This window comes from Schistocerca gregaria, chromosome 2 (assembly GCF_023897955.1).
Source record: "Schistocerca gregaria isolate iqSchGreg1 chromosome 2, iqSchGreg1.2, whole genome shotgun sequence".
Lineage (NCBI taxonomy): Eukaryota > Metazoa > Arthropoda > Insecta > Orthoptera > Acrididae > Schistocerca > Schistocerca gregaria.
In genome coordinates, this window is record NC_064921.1 from 488,972,332 (window position 1) to 488,995,098 (window position 22,767).

General features: G+C 37.3%; 1 protein-coding gene across 1 annotated transcript in view; it reads right to left on the reverse strand.

Annotated features, from left to right (window-relative positions):
- Positions 1-18,288: 18,288 nt before the first annotated feature.
- Positions 18,289-22,767, reverse strand: part of LOC126336192 (esterase FE4-like) — a 62,384-nt gene continuing 57,905 nt past the window's right edge. The window contains exon 11 of the mRNA XM_049999699.1: positions 18,289-18,986. Within this exon, the coding sequence (XP_049855656.1) occupies positions 18,830-18,986 (157 nt within the window). The 3' untranslated portion in view covers positions 18,289-18,829. The remainder of the gene's footprint in view (positions 18,987-22,767) is intronic.

The window sequence follows — 22,767 nt, forward strand, 5'->3', positions numbered from 1 at the left end:
TTGATGCTGCTTGTTCTAGCATTGCGATGATATCCGGTGGTTGTCAGTCCAGTAAGGCAGTCCACAAGGCTGGCATTAGATACATCAGACAAAAGTTTGAAATACGTAAGAAGTCAGCACCTATTATCGTCTCAGCCACATCCGCTACTGTGAAATTCCATGTAAATTGTGTACGTAAGCCTAGATTCACGTCCTCACGATGTGTACCGGTAAAATATTCAGATCAGATCCAGTATAAATTAGATATTTCCTTCCTGATGTCCTGTCCGTTATAAATAGACTCTGAGAGGTGTTGTGGCAGTCGATGGCACCTACTGACGACCGACGTTCCTATATCGGAATGTGCATGGGCTTGTACACTTTTCCGTCTGCTCGCCGTATCTGCGATGTTACCAGCAAACCGAGAGGTCAGACTATGAAGCGGTACGCGAAGTAGAGCATCTCCTTGAACGTCATCAGCTACATCCACTACGGTGGCTCATATTACTGCGTGAAAGCAAAGCTGCCATTTGTGCACTTAAAAGATTCACCTTGGCCGCCAGGGCATGGTAATCGCTACATGACACCGTACGGGTTATGGCTGTATCACTGGAATGAACGGTTACAGTACTGGTCTGTAAGCATGAAGTGATGGCATCTCGAATGCGGTCAGCAAGCTCAGCGACTAAGTCCAGTGACATGTCCAACTGCGTAACAATGATGGCTTGTACCTAGGCCGGCTTACTGGTTGCTCCAAATCGTGTGCAGGAGGTTGTCAGAAACGGTGTCGATGTCCACTTTGTTGCGAAGATGGCGAAGGTACTGTAAGGGCTTCCTGTCGCCCATTTTTTCTTGCGTCAATATCTGGCGAATATGATCTTCCTGTGAATCTGCTGTACGATGTATAAGCTCTGCTTTCATTCTGTCATAGGAGTTTTCCGCTGGAGGAGCTGTTATTATGTCTTGGACATCCGTAGCATATCGCTGGTCAAGCTGGCTTATGACGAAAGAAAATTCCGTGTTATCGGTGGTTATTCCGCCGTAGGAAAAACTTGCCTCCATCTGAGCAGACCACGATACGGGAGGGTCAACTGAAGAACGGGATTCAACTCGTCGGCTTTGACCAATGGCGTCATAGGTTGCTCATAGATGTTAATGTCTTTACTTTCGAGCCATAAATAATAAGTCGGTTGTCTGCTGTGGATAAGCACCATCATTGTAAATTGAAATAAATGAATGTGTTTTTAAAAGACAGCGCTAGACTTGAGTAAGATTTTTTTTTCGTTTGCATTAATTTAAATAATTGGTTCTTTCCAATTCTTTCGGTATTTAATTTGGGTATTTAGTGAGTTTGAGATAATTTGGAAGAATAGCTTTTCAATTAGAAGAATGTTTAATTTTTCATTTTTGTTTGTAGTTCTGGATTTATTTATTCCCATGAATATGGAAGACTTAAAGCAACCTTTGGGTGTAGATATGATGGCAACCATTCGATTTTTGCAAATATCTGGTCTTGTTGCTGATTACATTGTATTCACAGACAAATCACTCAATGGGCTCTTCCTCTCACCATTCTACTAATGTAGTTCCCATGTATATGTTTTCAGCAATTTTCTTCATGTTCAGTAACCTTTTACAATAGTTAACTATCTTTTCCTTTTACCTTTTTCGCTATATGCTCTCTTTCTTCGTTAATTTTTTTCTTTACTGAGTACCATTTTTCCTTAGCTCGATAACTGTTTTTAGTTATAAGCATATCATTTGCCCATATACATAAACTTTTCACCTTGGTTTGAGAGTTTTCTTCTCATTCAAGTGCATCATTCACAGTCATATCTCATTTCATCAGTAATCTCATCATGTTTCCTGATGCTATAACTCAATACCTACATTGCATCTGCAAACATAAGCGCACTATAGCCAAACAACAAAGCCACTTACTTGTATTCTCCCTCCAGCCCAGCTTAACATTTCGTTTTGCTTCCAAAGGCCTTCCATTAGTAGTCCTCATCTCTGGCTACAACCCAGCCTTTCACCATTCCCTCCTTAAATTCCAAACTGACCAAGCCTTAGTGCTTATCTTATTTCTTTTCACTTCATTTTTTATTGATCCTTTTAAATATTTGTTGTACAAGGGAATATTTAAATTGATTTAGGCTTAATATTACCGAAACTGAAAATTCAGCGTTCATACATGATATTTAACACAAATAATTCAATCAGTTTGTTTTTAAATAAAACTTTTTGATTAACATTTCAATCATTCTTTTTTTTAAATATTTGACAATAAATTTTTATGTATCAAGATATTCATTTCGCAATAAATATTTATGGACAGCAGTTGTAAATTGTGAAGTCTTATTTTTAATGCTGCTAGGTAGCTTATTGCAGAGTCTGTTTTATGTTTGCAGTGGTCCATTCAGTGTTGTGTATGCATGTTGAAGATGTATATCTTGATTTCTCCTTGTATTATACAGACGGACACTCTCGTTAATTGATACTGATTGATGGTTGCTATTTTCTAAGATTTTTCGAAAAACTATTATTACTTGTAAAATATATAGTGATGGTAGAGGTAGGAGTGAAGTTTCTTAATTAAGGGCTTGCATGAGCTTATTGAGGCAGCATTTTCTATGGCTCTTACAATTCTCTTTTGACACATAAAACTACTTTTGCTAGTGGATGCATTTCCCCAAAAGCTTAAGCCATGTGCAGTAAGGATTCTGGTTGGACAAAGTACACATTTTTTAGTATCTCTTTCGATATGCAGCCATAAAGAATTTTGATAGTATAACAAAAGGTATTCAGTTTATTTATAATGTATTTTGTATGTTGGACTCATCTTCAATCTTCTCGGATCCATATTCAAGAAATTTTATAGGTCTTACATGTTCAAGTGTTCTGGTAAACAACTCTGTGTCTGGTGTTAGTGGACATTTATTTGCACTTTGTGTGCACACATTGTAATTGTTTTTCATTGTTTATTACTAAATTGTTTTCAGAAAATCAGTCTGTAATGTTGGTGGTAGACCTTTTCATCTCATGCAGTAATTCTCCTCTGGTCTCTACTTCATTATTCAATTTGTGTCACCTCCAAATTTTATGTAATTATGGCATAGACTGGTTGGTTCCATGTCATTGGTCCTGGAATGGAGCCTTGTGGTATATGGTACTAACGCTTCTTGTACAACAAGCACAAGTAAACGATCTCTGATTTTGTCCATTCATGAGCTGGGTCCCTAAGGCCTACAGATTCAAGTTTCCTAATCAAGATGTGATTGGGGGCATAAAATGCTATGGAAGGGGTCTAGAAATATGGTGGACATATGCTCTTTCCTGTCTATTGTGTTTAAGGCTTGGGATTTCATCTCAAATCATAAAGATCAAGGGTTAATGTGTCACATCACTATTTCAAAGCTCACAGAAAAAACATATGTGGAAGTTCCACGTGATATCTTTAGAAAACTACAATATTTTGAATTTCTAATGGTTTATTAGATCGCTACAGACCTCTCTAAATGAGGGTATTTGTGAAAATGTCATGATGAATGGGAAAACTGAAAAATTGTAATGAAGAAACCCAAAGTGATAGGGATCGGATTTTATTTTCAATAAATACTTTGTTCCCAATGCTATGAGACTTCTGAGTTTTTTTTTCATTTTTTCTTTGTTGGAAAAATAAACTATGAAAGTTTGTAACTTATTGTGAATTTCAAATTATGTTTTGAAAATATAAATAGCCACTGGGTATTAACTGTAATGAGAAATGATATATTGGAAGGACTGATAACTACCAGCTTTGGCATTAATGCATGAAATTCTTAAACTGTCAGAATTGTTAATAGGGACAGCAGTTCAGGAAAAAGTTTTATGTGTTGCTAACGCAACGAAAAATCGTTTGTCTGTAGTGAGATCTGATGTCCGAATCACCTTATGAGTTTGTTTTTCTGAAATACTTGGTTACTATCATCTTTGACTTATTCCAGAAGTTGGCAGCCTTGTTCAAACTCGTCATATCTTTGTGTTGTTTTTGTTTTGGAGCTAAAACTTCAGCTGTACATGCCACATACTTTTGAGGAATCTTTTCACAAGCTTCCAGGTAAATATTATCGCAAAACATAAGATTCATGCTCAGAGATTTATGATATAATCATGTTTTTGTAGAAACTGTAATATATTTTCTCTTATGCTGTTATTTTTTTTAAGTTTCAGGGGTGAATAGGGACAGCATTGTTAGGAAATGTCATTGTGATCCTAGAGGTCATCACCACAAACATGTTACAGAAGAGAACCTGGAAAGGACTGTTGAAGCCATTGGAAAAGGGATGTCACTCTGAAAAGCTTCAGAAAATTTTAAAATTGCGAAATCTGCATTGCAAAGGCACAGCAAAATGTCTAAGCACGAAACTGGAAAGAGAAATAAGAAGGGAGGAGAAACAGCTCTTGGTGTGCCAACTGAAGTGAAGATGGAAAGTATTGTTACTTGTGGAAGATGGGGATATCCACTAAGCATTTTTTATTGTACGATGTTTTCTGAAGTACTATTTGGACAGAGAAGGAAGAATAATAAAGCAATTTAAAAACAATCTTCCAGGTCAAGATTGACCACAATCTTTAATCGAGAGACACAAACTTATTTCTCCACTAATATGTCAAACTATATCCTAAAGCAGGGCTAAAGTTACCTCACACGATATTGTTCATTATTTTGAAGAGTTGAAAATAACTCTTAATGGTGTTCCCCAAGAGCAAATACTAAATTATGATGAGACAATCCTGACGGCCGACCGTGGAAGGAAAAAACTTCTGTACAAAAGAGGCTGCAAATATCCTGACATTGTTATGAATCAAACAAAATCCAATGTATGCGTGATGTTTGCTGCTACAGGCGATGGCACATTATTGCCACCTAACATAATATGTAAAGCTAAACACCTATATGATCTGTGGAGTGAAGGTGGTCCTGCTGGGGCAAGGTTTAACAGAAGTAAATGAGGATGTATGGACGACAGCTGTTTCCTACATTGGTTTAAGTCTATAGTGATACCTTATTTTTATTGCTTTGAGGAAAGAAAAGTCATTATTGGTGACAACTTGAGCTCTCATCTTTCTCTAGCGGTCAATGATTTGTGCGGAAAACATGACGTTGAGTGTGTTTTCTTACCACCGAACTCAACTCATCTTACACAACCTGTAGATGTCGCAATGCTTAGGCCATTTAAACAGGCTTGGCGAAAGGTTCTGGAGAATTGGAAAAGCAGAACTAACAACAAGTGTTTAGGAATTGATAAGAAGTACTTTCCTCGACTTTTGAAAGAAATCCTTGAAATGTTATCACCAACCATAGAAAGAAACGTTTCAAGAAGACTGGTATTTATTCTTTCAATGAAGACCAAGTTATTGTAATGTCGTCATCTGAAGAAAGTGGAGAAGGCAGCACTGGCACTGTTAATGACAGCCTGGTTGAATTCTTAAACCATCAAAGGTGGGCTGTTGATAATTTGCCAAAACCAGGTAGAAAAAAGAAACTGAACGTACCACGTGGCAGAAATGTTCATGCAAATGACTTGTCGAATCCAGTGAATGAATCAGAAGAAGGTAGTGATGGTGAAAATAGTGACCACAGTTATGAAGAGAGAGAAGACTCCATACCTACTCACAAACCAAAAGAACTGTCTACTGATAGGGTGTTACATGTAGGGGATTGGGTGGAAGTAAAATTTGAGAGTGTAAAGGGGGCTCAAAAATATTTCATTGGTAGAATTACCGAAGTTGTGCTTGAAGGAAAAACATATGTGGCATCATTTTTGAGTCAAAACTCCAAAGACAATACGTTTTCCACGCTGTTGAAGAAGTATCTGAATTTGATTCTATTCAAGTGATTCAAGTCATGAAAGAACCGTTAATAAGACGAGGCAGACATATGTTTGAATGATGTTTTAATATCCTAAAGTATTAAAGGTTAATTTGTATTTTTAAAAACCATTTTTGTGTCCCTTTTGACCCATTTGCCTGTTGCAACAAGGTTCTGTGAGTTATATTTATCACTGTCCCTATTGACCCCTACCAAGGGGTAAATAGGGACACTTTATAATTGCTAGTTACTACAAATTATATTAAGCAATACCAAATATACCTAGTTTCAAGGTTGAATGATTATACCATCTCCCTCTTTAATGATTAAAAACTCATGGTCAGATTGTATTTCTGGATATATTATTTAAAAACCTGAAATTCTGTCCCTATTCGCCCCAGTCTATGGTACAAACTCTGCTTTTCGTCAATTAACAATGTATTTGACTTTCATACACAATAAAACTCTCACTTTCAACATAAATATATAACTTCACTTACGTCCCTCGTACAGTCGAACTTCAGATACATATTAAATTACAGTTAAAAGAAAGTTGGCTTCGATACCATAACTTTTCTTAACATAGATCAGAAAATAAGTCTTGCCTATTGCAACGTTATGTCAAGAGTTTTCAAGAGTTCTTTTACGACTGTCTTTGTTTTACTAACAATAGTCAATGGCCCAGTATGCACAGAGCTGCATATAAACTCAATGGTTCTTCCTTACGCACTCACTAAAGCATTTATGGATTGCCCGACAGGTACTTGTCAGTGCCGTTCGTCTTCCGCGTCTACTGTATTCCCGTGACAGATTTTAAACCATAGCTGCTGCTCGCTACTACTCTCGCTCGCCATGCCAACATGCCTGGACGCCCCAAGGGAAGACGAGGAGAACAAGTTGCCGCAATCGTTAGCCTCCTGGGCCAAGGGCTCGAGGTGGACAGCAAGCAGAAGAGGAAGAAGCCTGTATAGTGCTTCCGCTGTCAGAAGCTGGGGCACTTCGCCGCGGACTGCACAGGTGTGCTCGCATGTTTAACCCTCTAACGGTAAGATGAAGTTTACTGACATAAACGGTAAGGCGGTGTTGAATCAGACCCCACTCTCCAAATATCGATTTTTCGTGGTATAATAAAATGAACAATGGGAAAAATTTTTATTATCAATTAAACACATACAATATTTGTTATAACAAGTTTTGTTTTATTTTTATAGTCAATAAGTAAGAATATAAAGTACTTTGGGAAAAAATAGGAATTTGATTACAAAAAAAATACCTTAAAAGAAATATTCTCTATAAAATTGCTGAAAAACATAGTAAATATCAATAGATTCAGTCATCAAATAGAAACTTGAGTGCTTTAGAAATTCTACAGATAGGAACTAAATGAGAAATATATCTTACTACTTGTAGAAAATATGTATAGTGTCAGCAGTTTCGAAATATGAAGTTCTCAGTAATAAATGTCTTTGTACACATAATGTAAGAGGTGGTTTCTGAACAGTTTTCTGCATCGATATTGTCGCCATCCTCTGACTCAGCCTCCTGTCGGAGAAACACGTTGTATATCTCCTCAGGAGTTCTGAGGAGTTGATTCGCCATTTTAGTAAGGTACTAGAAGAGAAAACAAAACTGAGATGTTATATAAACATCAATATGGGGTTGAATCCTCCCCACAAAAGAACTAATAAGTGTGACGTAAACAGTAAGGTGTGGTCGGACGCAACACGAGTGCTGGTAATGTAGGTTTCGGATAGAGAGGGTAGCTGCAGGTCACTCACCAGACTGACGTGGCCTCTTCGGCGTTCTTGGGACGCCTGGCTGGTAGGGTAACTGGAACCACAGAACTGTCAGAAAAGGGAGTGGGGAGTTATAAACAAAAATGACTCGCTTGGGTCGGATTCAACCCCAACCTTTCCGTTAGAGGGTTAAAGTGTGCAAAGTCGCACATCACACGTGAGTGCACGAAGCCCAGGGACACCGCAGCTACATGTTCTAACTGCGGCAGCATACATGCCGCCAACAACCGTGGCTGCATTTATCTCAAGACTGTGGCCGTGAGAAGGGGCGGAACACACGCCAACGGCGGATCACCGCGCAAGAGGAGGTGGCAATGGACGAAGACGCGGTAAACGCTCTGCCCGCACATCATGCCATTGGCACTTCTGCTGGTGTCGGCGCGAGTGTAGAACTGTGCTGCTGCAGTCCCGAAAGCATTCGCAAGATCGATTGTGCTGTCGCTAACGCAGTTTCCGCTCTCAAATCTGCCATGGCAGAGGGTAGGGCTGCTCTTTGGGCTGAGATGGTAATGCAGGGTGTTGTGGGGGTGCTCACAGAGGTGACGATAGAGATGTCTGTTCTCTCCTCAAAAGGGGAGGCTCTGCGGAAACAAGATTCCGAGCCAGCTCCACCAGCAACATGGGTGGATGTCGCCAAAGACATCGAGCCACCCGCCCACCCTCCCGAGGACAAGGCGGAACAGCAACTGATGGAAGATGAAGACACAACTGCTGTGCCCATCCAAGAAAAAGACACAGAAGAGGTAGTCAATATGCCGCCAGCAGAGACAGAAATGACTGCTCCAGAACTACTGAAGATGGTCGCAAAATCATTGTGTGACAAGACGTATGCGCATCACAGTACCCTGTACCCTTTTACCGACTCCAATGTTCCTAAACCACCTCTACCCCATAATCCTTATGATTTCGGTTGGGCAATTGCAAATCTAACCTCCGTCATTCCTAACCGCTCCTTATTTTTACCGAGTATGACTGACAATGCATAATTGCTGCTGTTCCAAGAGCTAAGCAGAAGAAGAAGAACAAACATTCCTCTTCCTCACACCGCAAGTTACCTAGCACCCACAATATTTAATCCTGTCGAGCTCAGAGAAGTTTTAGCTAACCCTTCTAATCCTAGTCAATTTTATCTTACATTCGTGGAGTGGAGGTGTAGACCACCTCAGGGTAGGTTGTCTGTACCTGAGAGCAGGTGATTTTAAACCTGCACACACAAACATGTGACGTGCAGCAGGTAGGATTCTAGCACTCCACATTCATATCCAGAATATCGTGTGTTTGAGACAGTAGAAGGCTGAGTGGTTCTAGAATTTAGACAGAAATTCTCGAATCTCTACAATGTGTGGCCTTTATATGCTATATCATCAATTATTATGCTGACAGTGTAGCATGCAAGTTCACTGTCATGAATAGAATCATCACTGACAGTAACAAGACAGTGTGATATTCCAAGGAAGTGAGCAATACGTGAATATTGCTGCCTGTGATGTATGTCAGTGGCAACTTTGAATTTCGTTCTGCAAAATAATGGACCAGTTCCCAGCAAAGCCAAAATGAAGAATTAATGCAACAGTATTCTGGGATGCGGCTGATTTTGCTTCAGCTATGGCCTGTCTCTGAATCCTCCGGACGTGATGGTGAGTTATGCCTTTCATGACCCAATGCCTAACCTCTGTAACAAACTTCTCTCGCTCTACTCTCTTCTTCACCAACTCTGTTCCCTCGCACAATGCATAGATTATATCAATGTCAGTGTCCTGAAGGTGTAATGCTTCAACAGTCATCACTTCAGCACTGAGACACATTACACACTCCTGCAACCAACATTTATCTTGCAGCTCTTGACATATACACAAAAGCATCAGATCCATTTCTGTGTACTTCTTTCCAGTGACATTGCTTATGGCTAAAAAAACATGTTTCAAATTAATGCAGTAAAGGCATGTACATACTTCCTTCACTGGCTGGCATTTTACCCATTTTGGTCGTAAGGAGTAGAATTTTATGAGACCAGTTTTTAAATTTAGGTTCTCCTTTTTCATTAGGAGACATACATTTCTTATTGATCTTGTCAGATATCTTTTTACCATTTCAACTTTTTCGCCATTTTCACTAACAGAGATAACATTACCCTGGTCAGGACTTTAGCTGCTGCAATCTTTGTCATCCCTTAGGTAATATTACAGAGCAACAGAAAATGTATCATCTTCAATGGATATCCACAGTAAGAATATAGGCATGCACAAACACTTTTCGCATTCTTTATTTTACAAGTTTTTGAAACCAAATAATGTGAGAAAATGGGTATGTATCTGCTGCTTAGAGTAGCTACCTGGCATCCGTGTCAGTAACTGAACCTTCTCAGTATAGATGGCTTCTGAGATAGCAGTATTTAGGTTTTGAAACCACACATTGCATTCCATGCATATATCACTATCTTCTGGTTCTGGACCAATTGCACCTGCATTTATGCACTTCACAAAGTTTTCAAGACGTTGCTTGTGTAAAACTTTATCAATTACTTCCACTTTTCTTTTTACATACTGTTTTCTTCTTGTGCTTCTCATCTTTCCTGTGCGTAAAGAGGGATATAGTAGGGGCTACAGCAGAAATGCTAACATTCAATGCGCCAACAACTTCGCATCCAGGAAAATAAACATCTGCACTGTCTTCTTCAGTGTCACATTCTGGTGATGGCGATTGTTCAGATGGGTTGTCACTAAATTTCTTCTTATAGTGAGGATAGCAATTCCTGCACAATGGATTTTTCACTTTTCCCAAACAACTCTTTCTCCTGTCTTTTTTCATAGTCCACCTCAGTTTTTCACTACTGTATTTCCTCACTGACATTGTATCTAACAAGAAGTTAAAACCAGACACAATACTCAATGCATATTGGTTTATGTGTATGTCGTCATTTGTTTGAGAGCTCTGGAAACAGTGTTCCCAACATACATATTTTACATTAGAAATTCAGTGATGCGAAATACGCAGAATATTGAAAAATTTTTAACACTTGTCACAGAAAAACAGTTTTCACTGTGTTTGTACTGACTAATAACATATTAAACAAACAATATTTTGTGCAATCTTCAAAAGTTTTCGGATGTGGGTTTTCGAGTAAATAATTCGTAAAAACTCGTAAAAATGTAATTTTTTTACACTTTCAGTAATAAATATTTACAAAATACAGATAGCTAGAGTAGAGGAGATACTGTTTATAATTACAGCAGTAGTGTCTGGTAATACGACAGAAAAGTAGCGTTTTGTGACTTTTCAATTAGAAAAAAAAGTTAAGTGGAAAAATTAACTTAAATTTCGTACTTTCGTCTTAAATTTGTAAGTTAAAGGAAGCCCATAAGTGTGTGGCTGTCAACTAAATTTAAACAAACGAAGAGGGAGCTCTAAAACAAAACATCTCCCAGGCCTCTGACACTTTCAGTTTATTAGCTATATTTCTTTTTGTTCTCTAATGTTTTAAGAGTTAGTATTTACAAAATACGTTTTTCCGAGTGCTGTAACATTTATAAAAATAAAGCTAAAACGAAAATACTTCATTTCGTAACACTCACAATATACAGGTCTAATATATATTTTTTCCAGAGAAATTGATGACCATGACTTGACATGAACTGTATGATTTGAGATGGAATCATCGAATTGCAGTCTCAGTAGATTTAGATTTTCAGAATCCGTGTTGTGTATTAGATAACAGATTTTTTTTTCAATTCTTTTGGGAAAACTAGATAGTAGTGATAAAGGCCTGTGGTTTTGTACTTCTGTTTTTATCCCTTTCTTGAACAGGGTTTTACTTTTGTTATCTTCATTTTTTCAGGGAACACCCCTTCTGATAGACAACAATTACCATTGCTGACAGTAGTCTCGCTATCAGGGGAGCACATTTCTACAAGATGCAGTCAGGGATATTGTCATGCTAAGAGAGAATTGGGGCTTCAATTATAGCTAGTATTTCCTTTTCATTGAAGGGGTATAGAAAATATATTTATTATTTCTAGTACATCTGAATTGATTTCTGGAAGTTCACTGCAAATTTTTATTTATATTATGTTCTGCTATCTGTGTAAAGGAGGAATTAAATGTACTTGCAGTTTTTGTAGGTTCAGTTATCACAGTTGACTTTTCCATTAGGCATTTAATATTATGGAAATCTGTCTGCTCTGCTGCAGTTTGCTTCCTTACAATATTCCATATTGGTTTCATCTTGTTCATGGAATTTGTTATGTATGTCATTTGCCATTATTTTTGCTTGTTTGACAGCATTTTTGAAGTCTTTTGATAGGTTTTATAATAAGTATCAAATTCTGGTGAAGTGAATTGTTTGGACAATCTGTGTAGTAATCCTTTTTTGTTTGAGGATATCAGAATCCCAGAAGTGATCGATTTATATTTTGTTTTCCTTGTGTATATTCAAGCACAATTGAAAACAGTAGGAAAAATTGCTAATAAGATTATTAAATTCTCCATCTGTATGTTTGCAGTTAAAAACCTTTTTCCAGTTTTCTTTGCTCAAGTAATGGAGAAAGTGATTTATGTTCTCATTACTGTAGTTTCTACTGGTGGTTGTCAGGCAGTGTTTAAATTGTAGCTCAGTTTTAATACTCAGACACAGTTTTTGAATTGTGTGATCGCTGAAGCCTATGTTTAGTGTTTCTGTTTTACAGTCATTTCTACATTTACAAATACCTGATCAATGGTGGTAGATGAAATTTTTGCGTATGAGTTGCAGTTTCTATGGTAGCTTCCATGTTAAATGTTTGTAAAAGATTCATTAATTCATTCCTTTCTTTGGTGTCCTGGAAAAATCAATATTAAAATCACCATGTAGAATAACTCTAATGTTTCTTTGTGTTACTCTTTCAATTGAATATTCCAAACTTTTTTTAGGAAAGTATTTGTGGCGCCACCTGGAACTTTGTATAAACAAGTAATGACTAGTTTAGTGTCCACTATTTCATCTTCTGATAGCTCTACATCTTTTTCCTTCATTATTTCAAGTGGAAATTTTATATTTATTAAGTTTATATTATAACTTATGAATATGCAAATACCACTATGTTTAAGAATTTTTCTACAGAATAACCACCTACCATAAAGTTGGGTAGAGACACAGTATGTTACGTGTCTTCATCAAGCCAATGTTCTATGAGACTCAATAATGATTTAGCTTTCAATTCGTTTTCTAAGAATTTTTGACCAATAGATTGTTGTTTTGCTGACCTCGGTGGTCTCGTTGATCTAGGCGAGCAGTCCAGAACCGTGCGACTGCTACAGTCGCAGGTTCGAATCCTGCCTTGGGCACGGATATGTGTACTGTCCTTAGGTTAGTTAGGTTTAAGTAGTTCTAAGTTCTAGGGGACTAATGACCACAGCAGTTGCATCCCATAGTGCTCAGAGCCATTTGAATATGAATAGATTGTTTCTACCAATCACTAAATCCAGTAGCTGCTATCTCTCTTTTTAAAATTTCCCACCATCAACCATTCACTGCAATTGTCCTGGAAGCCAAATGTAAACCAGAACAAAGTGTCTTGCACCACACAAAGAATGTTTCCAGACTTTTTGTCAAATTCTGCAGAGTGGTATCCCATTACCAAGTCCTCATCCCAGAGCCTCAACTGCCATCCTCAGCCCTACCACTAATAGCTCTCCTCACTTCCTAACCAACAAGCCCAAGCTACCCTCCTTGTTTTACGTCTCAATCCCAGCATATCTCCCACTAAAACTCAACCATGAACCTTGACAAACCCTAACACCTAACAACCCAGGCTCACATTCCATCCTTAACTTCGCATCCAGGTCCCTCTCTGATCCTGGTATGTCAGTTATTTCCAAAAGCCTAATATTCAGCCCCATACTAAAATTTAACCAGACTGCCTTAGTGAAAATTATCCTGTTATTCATTTGTAACCTCAAATGTAAATATCAGTGTTTCGCCAAACATAACCAGCACAGTGAACATTTAACCCTGTAAAGAACAATTCCAAACAGTATCAAAGTGGGATCCTCTTTCTCAACGCTATCTTTTCCTGGCATTCTAAGGATTCCTCAATTCTTGCATTATCTCCCACCAAAGTTCCAACTCTACTTGAGCTGAGTCCTTAACTATCTGTGACCTGAAGGAATCCCTTTCTATGATCATTCTCCCTGTGGAGAGGGATCAGATATTGTGTACTTCACTCTAAGGAGAGGCAGAGGGGCATCTCAAGCTCTTGGATGCCTCAACCAACAAATTTGTCCCTATTGACAACATTCATTCTATATAGACTGAGCTGCAGAAAATTCTGAAAACTCTAGGCCCCTCATAAAGGCTCCCAATTGATGCCATAGAATGTCTAAATCTCCCTGACCCATACACCATCAGTGTCTACCAACTCCACAAAATACGAAAGTACCAATATCCTGGTTGTACCATAGTAGCTGGCTTTAAATCCATCACCAAATGCATTTCAGCTTGGGTTGAAAAACACCTCCAGCCCATCATACAGAACCTTCCATCCTACATTAAAGACACTAACCACTTTCTGAGATGTTTCAACTCCATTCTCACCTCTCTCCTGTCTGGAAGGCTTGTTGTAATTGATGCACCCTCACCTATCCCACATAAAACCACACTCCTCACCCTGGGATACTACCTCTCTCAATTCCCATCTAAAATCTTCCTAGAATCTCATTTATTATTACACTAGCCTGTTTCATCCTTCCCACTAACAGCTTGACTTTTAAAGGTCATAACTACAAACAAACCAAATGGACTGCCTTGGGAACCTTGATTGTCCCATCATATGCCAACCATTTCATGGTCCATGTGGAAGAGACACTCCCTAAGACCCAGAAGTTTTTTGCTCAAGTCAGATGCAGATTTATCAATGACATGGAACTCATGATGAAGAAGAACTCCACTTCTTTCTGCAACAGATTTACACACTATAATTCTATCCCTTACTTTCATTTCCATATATAACAAAGTATCCAAATGTTCATTTTTATGTTGTATGAATTATCTCACATTTTATACAATGTTTATATTATACAGGGTGGTCCATTGATCGTGACTGAGCCAAATATCTCACGAAATAAGTGTCAAACGAAAAAACTACAAAGAACAAAACATGTCTAGCTTGAAGGGGGAAACCAGATGGCGCTATCGTTGCCCCACTAGATGGCGCTGCCATAGGTCAAATGAATATCAACTCTGTTTTTTAAAAATAGGAAACCCCATTTTTTATTAGATATTCGCGTAGTATGTAAAGAAATATGAATGTTTTAGTTGGATCGCTTCTTTCACTTTGTGATAGATAGCACTGTAATAGCCACAAACATATGGCTGACAGTTTTAGATGAACAGCTGGTAACAGGTAGGTTTTTTAAATTAAAATACAGAATGTAGCTACGTTTGAACATTTTATTTTGGTTGTTCCAATGTGATACATGTACCTTTGTGAACTTATCATTTCTGAGAATGCATGTTGTTACAGTGTGATTACCTGTAAATACCACATTAATGCAATAAATGCTCAAAATGTTGTCTGTCAGCCTCAATGCATTTGACAATACATGTAACGACATTCCTCTCAACAGCGAGAAGTTCGCCTTACATAATGTTCCCACATGCACTGACAATGCGCTGACACATGTTGTCAGGCATTGTCAGTGGATCATGATAGCAAACATCCTTCAACTTTCCCCACAGAAAGAAATCTAGGGACATCAGATCCGGTGAACATGCGGACCATGGTGTGGTGCTTTGGAAACCAATCCACCTGTCATGAAATATGCTATTCAATAACACTTCAACCGCATGTGAGATATGTGCCAGTCATCCATCATGTTGAAAGTACATTGCCATACTGTCTGCACTGGAGGAATATTACTTGATACCAAATGCATATACGTTTGTAACTATTACAGCGCCATCTGTCACAAAGCTAAAAAAGTGGTTCAACTAAAACATTCATATTTCTTTATATGCTACACGATATGTAATTAAAAAAATGCAATTGATATCCGTTTGACCCATGGCAGCGCCATCTAGAGGGACAACCATAGCGCCATCTGGTTTCCCCCTTTAAGCTAGACGTGTTTTGTTCTTTGTAGTTTTTTTGTTTGATGCTTATTTCGTGAGATATTTGGCCCAGTCACTATCAATGGACCACCTTGTATATAAGAGAAAGCGCATAATATTGCAGACAAATAGTGGGTCTACTTACCTTCTAAAGTTAGTCTCAGCATCAGAGTGCTTCCTTCATTCATATATGACCTACTGAAATATGTTTGTCCAGGATTCATTTAAATGACAAGTCACTGTAACATTATGTTGCTGTTAACCAGTTTTTTTATTTTATTTGCATGTTCTACTAACACATGTTAGAACCAAATACTTAACGTTTCTCCAAAAGTACAGTGTGCAACTTCCTTACACCATGTTTCTGTTGTTGTGGTCTTCAGTCCAAGGACTGGTTTGATGCAGCTCTCCATGCTACTCTATCCTGTACAAGCCTCATCATCTCTGAGTAACTACTGAATCTGCTTACTGTATTCAGCTCTTGATCTCCCTCTATGATTTTTAACCCCCACAATTCCCTCCAGTACTAAGTTGGTGAGCCTTTGATGCCTCAGAATATGTCCTACCAAATAATCCCTTCCTTTAGTCAGGCTGTACCAGAAATTTCTCTTCTCCCCAATTCTACTCAGTACCTCCTCACTAGTTACAAGATCTACCCATCTAACCTTCAGCATTCTTCTGTAGCACCACATTTCACTAGCTTTTATTCTATTCCTGTCCAAACTGTCTATCATCCATATTTCTCTTCCATACATGCCTACATTCCATACAAATACTTTCAAGAAACACTGCATGACTCTAGAATCCATACCCAATGTTAACAAACTTCTTATCTTCAGTAACGTTTTTATTGCCTTTGTCTTTGTACATTTTGTATCCTCCCTACTTTGACCATAATCAGATATTCTGCTTCCCAAATGCAAAATTCATTTACTACTTTAAGGGTCCCATTTCCCAATCTAATTCCCTCAGCATGTCCTGACTTAATTTGACTACGTTCCATTGTCCTCATGTTGCTTTTGTTGATGTTCATCTTACAGCTTTCTTTCAAGTTACTGTTTGCTCTGGTCAATTGCTCGTCCAAGTCCTTTGCTGACATTGACAATGACATTGTCAAATCTCTTTTTCTTTATTTCTTCTCCCTGGGCTTTAATTCCTACTCCAAATTTTTCTTTTGTTTCCTTTACTTCTTATAGGGGACAAGCTGAGCTCATATATCGCTCTTTAAATACTCTGGTTGTGTAAAGAGTACAATATAAAAAATTAGAATTGCCACCAAAAACAACACACCTTCTGCAACCCACTGAATTGCCAAATAGTGCTGAAAAGGCTTCCATTATTCAACATGGCTTAGAAACAAAACTCACTTCAGTCATTAATGATACCTTTTCAGATCACTGTTTGCAGAAGAGAAATGAAGCAACTGAGAAGGATTAATCAGTGAGGTGTAGAAGGCTTTCCTGCAGGAAAGAGCATTTCTCCAGAAGACATTCTTGCTGCTAGGCTGAACAAGCAATCCACTTGTCACCTGACAAAGACAACAATAAACAAAGAGGATACAGACAGTGACACTGATGAGGTTGTCTTTTGAACTTTATGCAGAATCAAATGACCGTAAAACCATAGATATTCTGGATGAGGAAGATCAATTGAAGACACTGATTGTGCGAGGGGATGTAAGTAATTGTTACATATGAAAGTGAACTGTATCCAGGATGAGTCACAAATAGGACAATGACAGGTTACATGTTGTCTGCCATGGAAAAATGGGGAAATAAGTGGAAGTGGCCCATGAAAAAGATGTTCTTGGATATGATGCAGAAGACTTTATCCAAATCATCAGCACATCAGAACAAGTTGGTCATCCAGGTATTTTTTATGTAAAGAAATTAGGACTGTATGAAATGCAAATGAATTTTATCAGATGCCTTTTTCATTTGCAGTCTTTTTCATGATTTTGTGTCTTTTGTATCTGTTCACAGTTTCTCAGACTCATTGATGTGTTCAATCTACTATCTTTATAAAAATTTTATGTTATTAATTACTTTTATGTCATTGTAATGCAGCCAATACTGGTCCAAATAAAGAGCAGAATAGTTATTTTTATTTACTGATTTTAGCCTGAACAATGTAACCCCCAACTCATGGGGTAAAATTGGGACAAAATCAGGGGGGCTCTCTTGAAAAGGAATTGGTGCAGAACAAAATGCCTTTCATGTTCAAAAAGAAGAAGGTTAAATATGTCAAACTAACTTACATTTAGTCATCTTGTACAAAATCTTTTCAGAAAACGAGAACAATACTAAAATCCATTGCAAAGTAGCCCAATTTATAATATTTTACTTTACTACATGCTTTACCACATATGTGTTGAAATGAATATTTCTCATTGATTTAAATTTTGTTTTTAATTAGGCACTGAAATCTTACATACTACTAATAATTACAAAATGTGATGGCAACAACATGGTAAGTACAGGATGGACAAAGGTAGTAAATAACAAGGTTCTGTGAGGGCATACTATCAAACACATTGGAGAACTACTTGAACAGTATTTAAAGACCAAAAAATGATGTAAATTTAGGCTTATTTATCAAGCTTTTATTTCTCTTTACAGACACTGACAAACAGTACAAGTAAAGGAAAATGTATAAGTCAACAGAATGGCTCTTAATTTGTGGCATATTTTTGAATTTCCAACTGGTACATTTCCAAGATATTTAAATAATTGCTTCTGACATTTCCAAAAATTCTTTTGTATTCTGTAATCAGTTTTTGTATATTGTTTTATCCACAGTTTTTATAAATTTTGTGAAAGGGTGCATTAATGTTAATCTGAGGTATTAGAAGAAGTTAGGAACTTGTTTACCAGACAGTAATATTTCCTTATGAACATTCAGCAGTATTGAATTTATTTTCTAAACATTGGAACTTGAATTAGCTACCTACAAGACACACAATATATAGAAATTAAATAGATTCATAGTTTTATGATATTGGAAAAAGTATTTCGTGTGCATGATTCTCTTCCATCTTTTGGAGGTATATTCTTCAACATTTTTTGTGATATGATTTTCGATGCAAATTAAGGTATACAGGTTGCTTATCTAACTAACTTATGGCATCACACTGTGCCAAAAATCCATCCGTTCCTTGTTGAGCCCTGTACCTGCTTCAAGAGTGGAGCCTATTCCTAGATAATTTGTGCTGTCTGCCTCATATTGTTTCCAGTCTTCTGTAAGTAATTCATCAGTGTCATATGGAATTGGATCACTGAAAGGAGAAAGTTCAAAATTACAGTCAAACTCTCTAATACTTTATTACTGTTGTTTATAATAAGAAGTAAGCATAAGACTTAATGTATCTTTCCCAAATTTATAATAGTTTGTAAAAATTAGTGCAAAAAGCTCTCTTTGTAACATTAACAATACTGAATCAATATTAGATTCTCAGTCTCTGTAAATAATACGTAAATACATTTATAATTTAGATTTTAGTACATTTGCAATTTCAAATCTGCAACATTGTGAAATAGAGAAGTGTCTTTTAAGAGCCAATGTCAGTAAAAGCTAAGTAGAATTATATATTAGAACAGCAATTCTAAATTTGTACTAGTTTGGTTACTGATGGTTACAAATTCACCGTCATCTGTTGAACTGTTTTTCTTTGCCTATGATGTGAATATAAATGAATCAATGAAAACTACAGTTGAAAATCACTGAAATGTCAAGTTCCAGTGGGTAGTTACAATTTACTCAATTCTTGACACAAAGCAAAAATTGTCGAATCTGAAAAGTATTAAAGTGTAGTCCTGAAACTTACTTCCCATTTGATTGTTGGGATACACACTTTTTTTATTAATTTGTACATGACATGTTGTGAGTACATAGACTATACAGTAAGCTGTCAGACAGTATTTGACAGAGTACTATTTATATCTTTATAAAACATCATTAATTATTTAGAGGTACAATTCAGATTATTGGTACGTTGTTATTAGAACTGGACCAATGGTTGTAATGCTACTATACTTTTAGTTCATAATAATGGTACATTATTATTTGTATTTGTACAGTGCATTATTGTTTATCAAAGAATAGTTTGAGACTTGTAAGCAATAGTTAATTAGATAGTCCATCAGTGCAACATTGAATCCTGTAATACTCTTTACAGAATGTGTGTTACTTGGTAATTTGTGTGTGTGTGTGAGTGTGTGTGTGAGTGTGTGTGTGTGTGTGTGTGTGTGTGTGTGTTGCAGAACTCCATTTTGGAAGAGCTTAATTTTTGTTCAGTACATATGGAGACCCATTTTTTGCCTCCTATTGTCGACATGTACAACTTTGTTTCTGAGGAAGATTGCAGGATTTTTAGTCACATACTGCTTTACGAATACTATGGTTTTATGTATGTACAAGTATGGAAGTTGAAGGATTTGCAGTTTTTTGGAGAAAGCATTGTAATATTTTCCTTCTGTGGTTCCTTTTGTGATTCTTATGAGTCTGTTTTTGCATTGTGTTTAGCTTAATGCTGTTTGGAGAAGCTCGCAATAAAATAACACCGTATGTCAGAAGTGACTGAACATTTGCATAGCACGCACTTTTTAGACAGTCTTTGCTGCAGCAGTTGTCAAGCATCCTCACCACAGAACATAAAGTGCTCAATTTCTTTTTTTGAGGTTGTCAGTATGAGTTTCCAACCTGCAGAACCCAAAAAACTTTTTTAGGTCACCTCTATTTACAGCTTTGTTAGACAACTGGTTATTTACAGTTCATGGAACCTTTTCACTGACATTATATAACTTGAGTGCTACAGTTTTTCCTACATTTATGATTAGTTTATTGCATGTGAACCATTCTCCTACGCTATTCGTTGGCTTTGTTGTGTTTTCTTGTAATAATTTTGTGCACTGATGAGAAAGCTTGTGTCATCAGCAGACCGATAAGCATTTTGACAATAAATGTTTGTTTGTAGGTCTTTTGTATAGGAGGAACAGTTCTGGTCCTAGTGCTAATCCTTGAGGAACACCATGTTCACCTCTTGGTAACATGAGAAAGTGGGTGATTTTGTTGTATTCATTGCGTTATATTTCCACTGTTTCTTTATGTCTACAAAGCCATGACCTGACCTTTCACAGCAGTGCTTCTGATGCCCTGTTAATTCAATTTCTGTAGTAGTTTCTCATGATCTATAATACTGAATGCCTTCAACAAGTCAGGGCATAAACCAGTAACATATTTGACACTGTCCACTATCTGGTTAATTCCACTCAGGAATTCATAGATAGGTTTTTTTCAAATCCACACTGTGCTGTGGACAGAATTTGCTCTTTTTGCAAAAACCCTTTATACTTTTGTGCAAGAAATTATCTAAAATTTTTGAAAAGTCAAACAATAAAGCAATTGGTCTGTTATTGCAACTACTTCTACATTTCCTTTTTTTGTATATCAGTTTCAATTTAGCAGTTTTTAGACAGGACAAGAGTGTTGCTGATGCCGGTGAATAATTTTTGCATAATTACACCTGTGATTTTACAAGAGCTCAATACACATTTTTTTCTTATTTTTTCAGGTATGCCAGCTACTACTGAAACCTGTTTCATTTTTAAGGTTTTTATGATGTTCAAACTTTCTTCTTCTTTCACTGGATACAGATACAGTGAGGTATCAGAGCTGTTGATCCTAAATGATGATCCTCTTGCACTTTGATTGCCTGGGGTAATCATAATGATTACCTGTCCACGTATTTCTAAAAAATAGCTGTTGAAGATATTTTGACTTTCATTGGATCCGTTATTTTCTTTTCATCTTGTCATACCTTGATGTTGGTAGTGATATTCAGAAATCTGTGGATGTGTTGTAGATTTACAGATAAACAAATGATTATAATTTCAGAAAAATTGATGATTTATTCAAGAGAAAGCACTTCCTGAACTGAGCAAGTTAAAATTTGTTGGTCCACCTTTGATCCTTATGCAAGCTTGGCATTGATTGACAGAGTTATTAGATGTCCTTCTTAGAGATGTAATAACAAATTCCATCCAGTTGGTGTATTAGATCATCAAAATATTGAGATAGTTGCAGAACCCTGCCCATAATGCTCCAGACACTCTAATTGGAGACAGGTCTGGTGACCTTGCTGACCAGTAAGGGTTTGGCAAGCATGAAGACCAGCAGTAGAAGATCTCACTGTGTGCAGGTGGACATTATCTTGCAGAAATGTAAGCTCAGAATGACTTTCCATGAAGAGCAACAAAATGGGGCATGGTATATTGTTGCTGTATGGCTGTAAAGATGACAACCAAATGGGCCCTGCTATGAAAATAAATGCCGCTCCAGACCATCACTCGTGGTTGTCACACTGTATGGTGAGCAACAGTCAAACTGGTATACCACTGCTGTCTGGCACATCTCCAGACACGTTTTCAGCCTGTAATCTCATTGATTGTAATAAAATAGTCTTCAGTGATGAATTTCACTTCAAACTAAGCCCCAATGGCCAGAAAATACATGTCTGGGAATGGCCCATACAGTAGGGGGATGCCACGCTGACTGTTGCTGACCATACAGCTCAACAACCATGAAGGATGGTGTGGGGTGACTTTTTTTTCATAGGAGAACGTCTTTTTTGTCATCTGTGGCACCCATACAGCACAACAGGATGTTGACAATATTCTGCACCCAGTTTTGCTTCCCTTCATGGCAAGCTATCCTGGGTTTACATTTCCGCAGATTGAGATCCACCTGAATATTGTTAGCATTTCTACTGCTTATCATTATGCTTGCCAAACTCTAACTTGGCCATAAATTTCACTGGAACTCTTTTCGAGTGAGAATATTTGGTGCATTATGGACAAGACCCACCAACCAGTACTGGATTTTTACTATCTAATATACCAATTGCACAGGAGTTGGCACAATATGCATCAGGAGGACATTCAACAACTTGATCGATCAGTGTCAAGTCAAGTAACTGCTTGTTTGAGGGTTAGAGGTAGACCAATGCATTATTGATCTGCTTAATTTGTGAAGTCCTTTCCAATAAATCACCTAATTTT